The sequence below is a fragment of the Nicotiana tabacum genome, chromosome 3 (assembly GCF_000715075.1).
Source record: "Nicotiana tabacum cultivar K326 chromosome 3, ASM71507v2, whole genome shotgun sequence".
Classification (NCBI taxonomy): Eukaryota; Viridiplantae; Streptophyta; class Magnoliopsida; order Solanales; family Solanaceae; genus Nicotiana; species Nicotiana tabacum.
Genome location: NC_134082.1, coordinates 83,588,686 through 83,598,200, shown reverse-complemented (window position 1 = coordinate 83,598,200; position 9,515 = coordinate 83,588,686). Strand labels below are relative to the sequence as shown.

Below are 9,515 nucleotides of genomic sequence, written 5' to 3'. Positions count from 1 at the left end.
AATTTTTTTTAGTGAATTAAAGGTAAAATCTTAGTTGGTTTCAAACCTCATGAGCAATAGTCAGAATCACAAATAATACAAATTTATCCAATATGGAGTTAAATACTTCAAAGAATAATTTAACCTTTAAAGGGCATAATCGTCGGTTAATATTTCAAGGGAATTTTTGTCTACTAATATTTTTCGTTTTAACATTCGTGCTTTTATAATAATATAGATATAGATATAGATTAGTCTCTATGTTCTATCAACGCAGTAATATCTTTAGTGGCGGAGCAAGGTTGAAGAATGGGGACTCAAGTAAATCTTCTTCGTTTGGAAATTATATTTACAAATAGAGCAAAACTATTTTTTTTTAATTATGTATAAGTTGTTAAATCCCCTTGACATAAAAGAAAAAATTATGTGAAGAGGTAAAGTGATTTAAAATACCAGTGTGAAATATTATGAAGTGCGTATCGAAAGTTATAAATTTTAGTTGAATAGATATTCTAATAACAATTTAAAAAGAAAAAGGTAGCAACAAAACTTCGTGAGCAGAATACCCTCAAAGTGATCATAATAGTGAATTCTCAATTTATGTTCATTTTTTCTTATTCTTCCATAATTGTGCTCAATGTCCACATTGAAGCAGTTATTCATATAAAATTCTTAAGTTAGTTTGATCCAAAATCTACTTTGTAGGCTTGTCAAGTATAGTTTAAATGGAAAAAGAATTTCAGCCTTAGATTTACAATTGTATCCTTAAGTTATATAAGTATTTAAGGTTATAAAAGTCTATCAATATTTCGAGGATATTTTAGTCGTTCAATATTTAGCATAAATTATTTGTACTTTTATAATAATATAGATATAGATATAAATATAGATAGATAGACATATAAATAAGAAAATTATATTTTAGAAATTCTTTTAACTTTAAAGTTATCTCTTTTAAAATAACAAACATGTGATAGTACAAAGAATTAGAAGGAAGGCATGAATTTTCTACCTCTTGGCCATTCTGTGTAACTTTTAGTCAACACATGGCCAGAATTTGTTAATAAATTTAGCAATACATGCACATTAATTAGCAACTTTTAAATTGAAGCTTTCTTTCTTGCTAATGCTTCTTCACTCACAAGTCACATCTCTATTTCTTCTTTCTTCTCTCACTCTCTTAATTTCTCCATGAATTTCCAAGATCTTGCGCTTTCATTAGGAAAACTACAAATACGAAAGAAGAATGCTTCAAAGATTGCTCCATTCGTTGCCCTCGCTATTTTGTTCACTCTCATCCCCTTTTATTATCCTAATAAACTCTCACAATTTCTTTCTACGTCTTTGGGACGGCCACTTCGAGATAAAGTATCGCAGAAAAAGGAATATTTGACCAGTAGAGAAGAACAACAGGAAAAAATCATCATATCATCACCAGAGAAAGATGAGAAAAGTCTACAAACTAATTTGACCAAAAGTGACTCATATCAAGCAATAAATGATAGTACTAAAAAGTGCGACTTATTCTCAGGGGAATGGGTACCAAATCCAGAAGGGCCCTACTATACAAATATGACGTGCTTTCAAATTCAAGAACATCAAAATTGCTTGAAATATGGGAGGCTTGATACTGGATTCTTGAAGTGGAAATGGAAACCAGATGATTGCGAGCTGCCAATATTTGATCCTCGTCAATTTCTGGAACTTGTTAGAGACAAATCTCTCGCCTTTGTTGGAGACTCTGTTGCAAGAAATCATATACAATCATTGATATGCCTCTTGTCCAGGGTAAGCTCTCGATGATCATCGCCATGTTTTGTCGTTTAATAACAACCCTAATTCTGTAGAGTACTCTTCTTTGTTTTGTTTTGTTTTTTGTTTGGTGGGGTTGGCCGGTTGGTTAATTTACTAAGTATTCCCTATGTTTAGTTTGGTCCAAAAAATTAAAAGCTTCCTAACGGGTGCCTGGTTATCCTTTTCAACTTTAAAATTTTTATTTAACCCTTAATAAACAATGAAGCTATAGTTAAGAAGGGGATTCAATTGCATCTTCATTTTTTTTGCCTAAAAATTGTATTACTGAAGCAGGGTAAGAATAATTATATATAAATTTGAATTGTTGAATCTCATTACATAATGAAGTAATTTCTAGTGTAGTAGCAAAAATGATTCAAAAGTTATTTTAAGACATGATAACCTTTTCTTTTTTCATTTGTTTGAATCCCCTTTTAAGAAATACTGGCTCCGCAACTATCCTTAACATGCTCTTATAACCAGCTATAGGTATATTTGGTATGTTTACGGCCACAAAGTGTATTTTAGTGTGTGTCAAAATTTTTTCTTCTTTTTCAAATTTTGTGACCCGACCAAACACCATTATACAAAATAAGATGGAGAGATTACCTTGAGCTAGCACCAAGCTATTTCTCTTTGATAACGAGGATTAGACTGTCAACCGCGCGGTTTTTGGGTGTATTTACTTTTTTTTTTTTTTTGGTTTTAGGGTGTATTTATCTTTTGTTCTTCGCTGACTTTAAAACTCTGACATAGCTTCAGTTTCCACATGCAATGAGGGTTTGGTTCTTATATTGGAAGTAATTAATGAGATCTGAAATCTTGCATGGCAAAGCCTCGTTAATATGGATGTTTATGCTATAACATTCAAGCTTATGACTTTAGATATAACTTTTGATTTAATAACCTAGAAGTTCTGCTCTGCATTAATTTACACGTTGTGCATCCTACGAAGTGCGGAATCAAACATTAGAAAATCGATGAAAAAAAACACATGTGGTTATTTTTAAGGATTAAACAAGTCAATGCTGATGTCAGATTTCGATTATTTTCTTTTGATGAGTTGGAATTTGGAAATGACATTAGCTTAATTATGCTCACATAACTTAGAGTTGACAATACCTTTCCAGATCTGAGAAACACTAATATACGCAGTAACACATGGATCTAGAACTATTTAGAATTCCTTTTTTTTTAAAATCCAGATTTCAGGTTATATATTTCCTCGCGTTGACTTGAAACTTTGAAAAGAAAAGCTATAGCCTAATTAAAATACTACTATTTTGCTTAAGAACAAACCAAAAACTAATTCACTAACACCTAATTATACACTATCCTAATTATAATCTGCGCACTAAAGATATATTTACTTTTAATTTGGGTAAAGTATTACCAAGACTTCCCCTACGTTAGTGTTTTAGTAGACAAAAAATCATTTATAACTTTTAATAAATTGTCAAAAATTCCATTACCTATAGTATAGCAATATATTTATTATATTGGGCTAAATCAACATTAAGAATTTTAAAATAAAAAATTCTATGCTTTTACTGTAGTTTTGACTGTAATTTGTTTAGCTAGAAGGGAGGAACATATAATTTGATAAATAAAAATGGTAGAGCTAGGTAATCTTACAAGCTTTGAACTAGTGACGTGTGGTTTGAATGGTGATTTCTTGGCTATTGAGGGACGTGGATTTGGTTATTGTTTCCTTAAAAAGGTCATTGTACAACAACACCAACCCAGTATAATTTCACCGGTGGGATCTGGGAAGGTTAGTGTGTATGCAAACTTTATTTCTATCTTTGGGTAGAGAAACTGTATTCGATAGAACCTCGACATCCCTCCAGAAGGGTCCTCACCACTAGAGCAACCCACTCTTGTCAAAATCAGCGCTTAGCTTGTTAGATCATCATACATCGGTTAAACCGGTAATGCTCATGATTATCTGAAACCATTTAAAAATATAACAATTCATATCTTGAATTAGTGTGGAACTCTAAAACCTCATTATATGCTAATGGTTGAATATCTGGTGCATGAATAAGTAAAACAATAAGGATCCAACATTGAGTAAAAAAAATATACTGTATTATTTGCACGGGTTTTATATATATCAAAACAACGAAATGTTTAAATTTGCGGAACACACAAAAATCCCAATTTTAGCATGGATATCTACATGAGTTTATAGTGTATTGCCCACTTTATTGCAATGTAAAAGTATAGGTAGCTAAACAGTTGAGCTACGAAATTTATCAGGTTTGTGTGTATACAGTATACTATTATCTTACAAACTAATTTTCAATTTAGTGGTACTTTTTAAATCTCTTCAAAGGTCAAATGAAATATAAAGCGAGGCGTTGAACAAGGTTGTAGGAAATGGGCCTAATAAAAAACGATCTGATAGTGTAAATATATATTGTAAGTGGATAAAATTTAAACACTGAGCTAATTATATTACTACTCTCTGATTTTTTTTCATGAAAGAGCCTTTTGGTTTTTCAAACTCCAGGAAAATTGTTTCTTCACCCTTGTGCTAGTTTTGTTTTTTAACCCTTGTACTAGTTATTTCGTAACATTAAATACTTTATTATAATTTTGCTCTCAGGTTGTATATCCGGTAGATGTTTCAAATACAACAGACCTTGAAAACAAACGCTGGGAATACAGTGACTACAACTTCAACATGTCCATGTTTTGGTCACCCTATTTGGTAAGAGCAGAAAAAAGCGATCCCAATAATATATATCAGCCCTTCAATTTGTATCTCAATGAACCAGACGAATCTTGGACGACCAAAATCCAAAGTTTCGATTATGTGATCATCTCTGCTGGCCACTGGTTCTTCCGTCCAACTATGTTTTACTTAAACCATAGTCTCATTGGCTGCCTATTCTGTTCACAAGCAAATGTTAGCCAATTGACATCAAATTTCAGCTACCAAAAGGCTTTTCAGACGGCTTTTCGGGCTATTAATAGCTTGGAAAATTACAAGGGAGTAACATTTTTGAGGACATTTGCACCATCCCATTTTGAAGATGGAGTTTGGGATAAAGGAGGAGATTGTGTAAGGACCGTGCCGTTTAAGAGGAATGAGAAGGTGTTGGATGAATATAACTTGGATTTTTACAAGATTCAATTGCAAGAACTTGAGATTGCTCAAAAAGAAGGGGAAAACAGAGGTTTGAAGTTTAGGTTGTTTGATGCAACACAAGCTATGTTGTTGAGAGCAGATGGTCATCCTAGTAAATATGGCCATTGGCAAAATCCAAATGTTACTGTGCGTAAGGACTGTGTGCACTGGTGTTTGCCAGGACCTATTGATGTCTGGAATGATTTCTTACTACAACTGTTGAAAAGGGAGGTAACTGATCCGTAATTTGCACTTTATATCTTATAATTGGCCTTTTTCTAAAGGATAACTTTTTTCTTTTTTCCCAACTATTATTCAGAGTTGTTACTTTGTTTGTTGTGGTGTAAAAAGGGGAAATTGCCCTACAAGAAGGAAAAACTGTAAGGGAAAAATTTGGTAGTTGAACAAAATTTCTATCATTTGTATTGGCCCTTTTCTGAAGAAGTAGAACTTTCTCTTTTTAGTTATTTATTTTGTTCATTTTGGTATAGAAAGGGGGGAATTTCCCTACAAGAAGGAAAAAGTGTTTAAGGAATTTTTTTTTAATTGTTCATTCTATCTTTTGGATTGGTCTTTTCTGAAGAACTTTTTCTTTTTAATTGTTACTCAGAGAGTTGCTAAGTACTTTGTTAGTTTGGTGTAGAATGGGGTCAGGGGAAATTGCCCTAAAGAAGGAAAACATATGTGATACAAGTTACTCATTTCTTGCAAAAGGTGTTTTTACTGGAGGCATATATGTGGGAGAATGGTCAAGCTCATTGTCTTTTGCAAAATAATAATAATATGTTACACATTATTTTTCTGTTTTTCTTGTTTTCTTTTATCAACTGGTTTAGGCTATGGTTTTTTATGTATAGCAAAAGCAGAAAATTTTCAGGCCAATTACTTGTTTGTCTTACACCACCAAATAATGTACTCCCTTCTTTTTGTCCCAAAAATTATGTGATAATCTTTTTTTTTTAGTCAATTCTAAAAAAAAAAAAAGATACTTTTTTATGTTTATTAGTAACAATTTAACTTTAAATTTTCCTTTTATCCTTAATAAAATAATTTCTAGCTACAAATTTTTTTTGACTTATTTTAGGTTACAAATTTTAAAAGTCTTTATTTATTTCTTAAATAATGTGCCAGTCAAATATTTTTACACAAATTTGAACGTTTATGAATTATACTAGTTGCAGGAGACCCGTGCTAAGCCCGGGCCCAAACTCAAGATATTTTTCTTAGAATTAATAATTTTATTTTAATTAAATAAGGTTAATTCGTATCACATTTTTTACTGATTTAATATAGTGACACGTCAATCAAGTCTTGTTGATAGGTCTTCATAATTATTAAAGTTTCATAGTCACATAATTGAATAATTTTGTTAAAGAAAAAAATTATTTATGAGGAAGCAAGTTTGGCTGGAGAATTAGTAAATACCAAAGGGACACAAGTGATTCAATATTCTATAAAATAATATGATTTAAAGTGTTCAAAATAATTACAACTCGGACAAGATCATAAATTGAAAAATATTTGGCATTTTTATAAATTTGTGAGTATATAATTTCTTTAGTTATAGATTTTTTTTTGCATTTTATTACTTGTTCACTCATAATTTCATGTGGCATGAGTTGTGTAGTTAAATGTGGGAATTTAAGCTTAGTTTTAGACGAAATTCAAGAAGAAACCTACATTTATGAAAGTAAACCTTAAGGATCAATTTAGTTCCATACTTTACGCTTAAAAAATAATTCTAAGTTACCAACCAAGAAATTATAAGGAGATTCGATTTTCACTGATAACGCTACCTTTATTTTCAATGTTATAACGTAGCACTGTCAATAATTTATACTTTTAGTATTTGTAATGCACCATAGATATTTCAAAGGCGATGAGTATAATTGTTCATAAAAAGATTCAATTCAATTCAATGAGCTGAGAAAAACAAAACTAATTAAATGAGAATCGTGCTTGGTTCAATAGGAATAATATATCACCTCTTAAAATCAGCAAAAATTAGGATAGTTTTACATTTTAACTCCTTCTCCTCTTCCTATTCTTCATCCCCCAATGTAATTGACAAATTTACAAAAAATATAAAGGTTATTACTTTTTTTCTTTCATAAATGCTAATTTATTAATTCTTGAAAATATATTTTATGCACTCTAGGTTAAAAACAGTAAGAAATGTTATAAAAATGACTTGTGCATGCAAAGGAAGAAAGTTCAACCAAAACCAGAATCAACATAAGCTTTTGAAGACAACTCTTATTCATTAAAAGATCTTAAATGATTTTTAAATATTTTATGCCAATTATATTTCAATTAAACCCATAAAATATAGGCTTTAATTTTCTTTGAAGTAAAAAAAAAGTGCCTGGAGAAATTAATAGTAAATGAGATAAATACTTAAAAGCACGTAAAATGACAATCTCAAATAGTAACTAAAATTTTAAATAAGTATATTTCCAATATAGAAAAGCAAAATTTGTTTTAGTCCTTTAAAATCTTAACTTTCAATGTTCGTGAAATTATTTACTTTAAACTCACGTTATGCTTATTATGAACTCATTTAGGATTTTAATAATATATTTTAATTCACCCGTATTAATGAAGATCCATATTTTTATCTTTTAGAATCCTCTAAATAACACCAGTAAACTTTCTTTAGTTTAGACTCTTTACATAAATTGACCTAATATTAGTCATATAAGTATATTAATAAAAAATAATTCAAGTACATTAATAAATAAAAGATTTAGAACTACCCGAAAATAATTCTGACATATCTTTATTAGTACATATATGAGCTATAGAAAGAAATGAATATGGTTATGAACATATGACGCGGGACATGTCTAAATGTATAGCAAGACCTAACAAATTGTCGACTTGGAGAAAAAATTTGGCATACTTTGCCTAAATTTACTGAAATGTATAAAGTCAAATAATGTAAGATGTAACCTAAGGGCAAAAAAAGATCCATAGGAAGTTACATTTACCTATTTCAAAGGCCCATGTGGAAGCGGTCTTAAGAAAAGAGCAATTTATGCAAACAATCCATTGAGTTTAAACTAATACCTTCTTCTATCCATTTGAAAATTATTTACAATATATACCTACCCAAATGAAACTAATTATCCATACCTACCCACACCCATCCCAACTTTTTTTACTCATTTGACTTAGCTTAGCTTGATTTCGCTTGGCTTGTTTGACTTGGTTTGAATTGGCTTGACTTGAATTGACTTGATTAGGTTTAGCTTGGCTTGACTTGGTTTGAATTGGATTGGCTTGAATTGGCTTGATTCAGCTTGAATTGACTTCATTTGGCTAGGTATTAAAAAAATGGGGAAGGGGCAAAGTAATGGATAGGAACAGTTAAATGCTTTCCGCCCCATGGGTATTTGCTAAACTTTCCGAAAATGAATGATTGAAAAAAATGAGATATGCAGGGAAAATGCAACTACATCAGCCACGTGTAGCAGTTTCACAGCATTAAAAACAGAAAAAATAAGGTAGGATAACTTTTAAGAAGTAAACCATAAAACAAAAAGTAAATTTGACTTTAAAAAATAAGGTTAGGATCTAGAAGTAATTAATTGAAATGTTTATATTTTATTGGAAACTTTTATGAGGACTACAAAAGTCCTAGGTTTTTCTTTATTATATATAGTAATATTACATAAAGTGAATCGTTTGACGTCTTGAGTCATTAACATTTAAGGCTGTATTATATATGGGCCTATCGTGAATGGATTTGTGGTGAAAGTGCACGGTTAGCCACTAATAACAGATATATTTACTTTTAAGTCACTGTTTAAAATGTCTTTAGTTTTTAGTCACTATTTTAATAAACTTTAACTGCCTGGATGAAAATACCCTTCTGCTCACGTCTTTAACTTTTGAACTTAACTTCGGGACTGCATGTCCTTAACTTTTGAACTTGGAACTCTAAGTTCAGGACTTCAGGACTACATGTCCTTAGCTTTTGAACTTGTAACCGTAAGTTCAGGACCAAGTGTCCTTAACTTTTGAGCTTGTTAGTCTAAGTTCAGGACCTATTGTCCTTAACTTTTGGGCTTCTTAGCCTAAGTTCAAGACCTCTTGTACTTAACTTTTGAACTTACAACTGTAAGTTCAGGACCTATTGTCCTTAACTTTTGAACTTGTAGTTGTAAGTTCAGGAAACTCCATCCTTTGACTATTTAAAGGGAAGCATCTCCTCCTGGTAACCATCATTTTACTGAAGATCAATCGAGTAATAGGAAAAGAATCAATATTGTAATTGTAAGCATAGTCATTCTAGATTGATGCATTTTTTGCTGTGGACGTTTCCATTGTAGGATGAGCAAACGTTTTTGAAGGTATTTGTTGGTGTTGATCTGAATACTGTGTCGAGAATTTCCAGTAAGCAGCTATTAGTATTTGAATATTTTGCATAACCCCTGAATTTTGTCTCCAAAGAAACTAGCGAATGATACAGTCCAGTATTTCCAATATGTTTGATGCAGAGAGAGAAGCGAGGTTTGGGAAGAAAAGCAAGGGAAGAAAGGGTAAAAATGTCTTTTCATATTAATTTTAATAGAGTAGTGGCTATTTTTACTCAACATTAAAA

General features: G+C 31.0%; 1 protein-coding gene across 1 annotated transcript; it reads left to right on the top strand.

The window, feature by feature from the left end:
• Positions 1-1,100: 1,100 nt before the first annotated feature.
• Positions 1,101-5,376, top strand: LOC107804515 (protein trichome birefringence-like 19). The gene is made up of 2 exons (XM_016628422.2): positions 1,101-1,767; positions 4,385-5,376. Exons 1-2 carry the CDS (start codon positions 1,171-1,173, stop codon positions 5,153-5,155), a joined length of 1,368 nt encoding a protein of 455 aa, XP_016483908.1. The 5' UTR covers positions 1,101-1,170; the 3' UTR covers positions 5,156-5,376.
• The last annotated feature ends 4,139 nt before the right edge of the window (positions 5,377-9,515 follow it).

Coding starts and splice junctions, on each gene's coding strand:
- LOC107804515 (XM_016628422.2), top strand. CDS start 1,171: ATGAATTTCCAAGATCTTGCGCTTTCATTAGGAAAACTACAAATACGA. Junction 1,768..4,384: donor TGATATGCCTCTTGTCCAGG/GTAAGCTCTCGA, acceptor TTTTGCTCTCAG/GTTGTATATCCGGTAGATGT.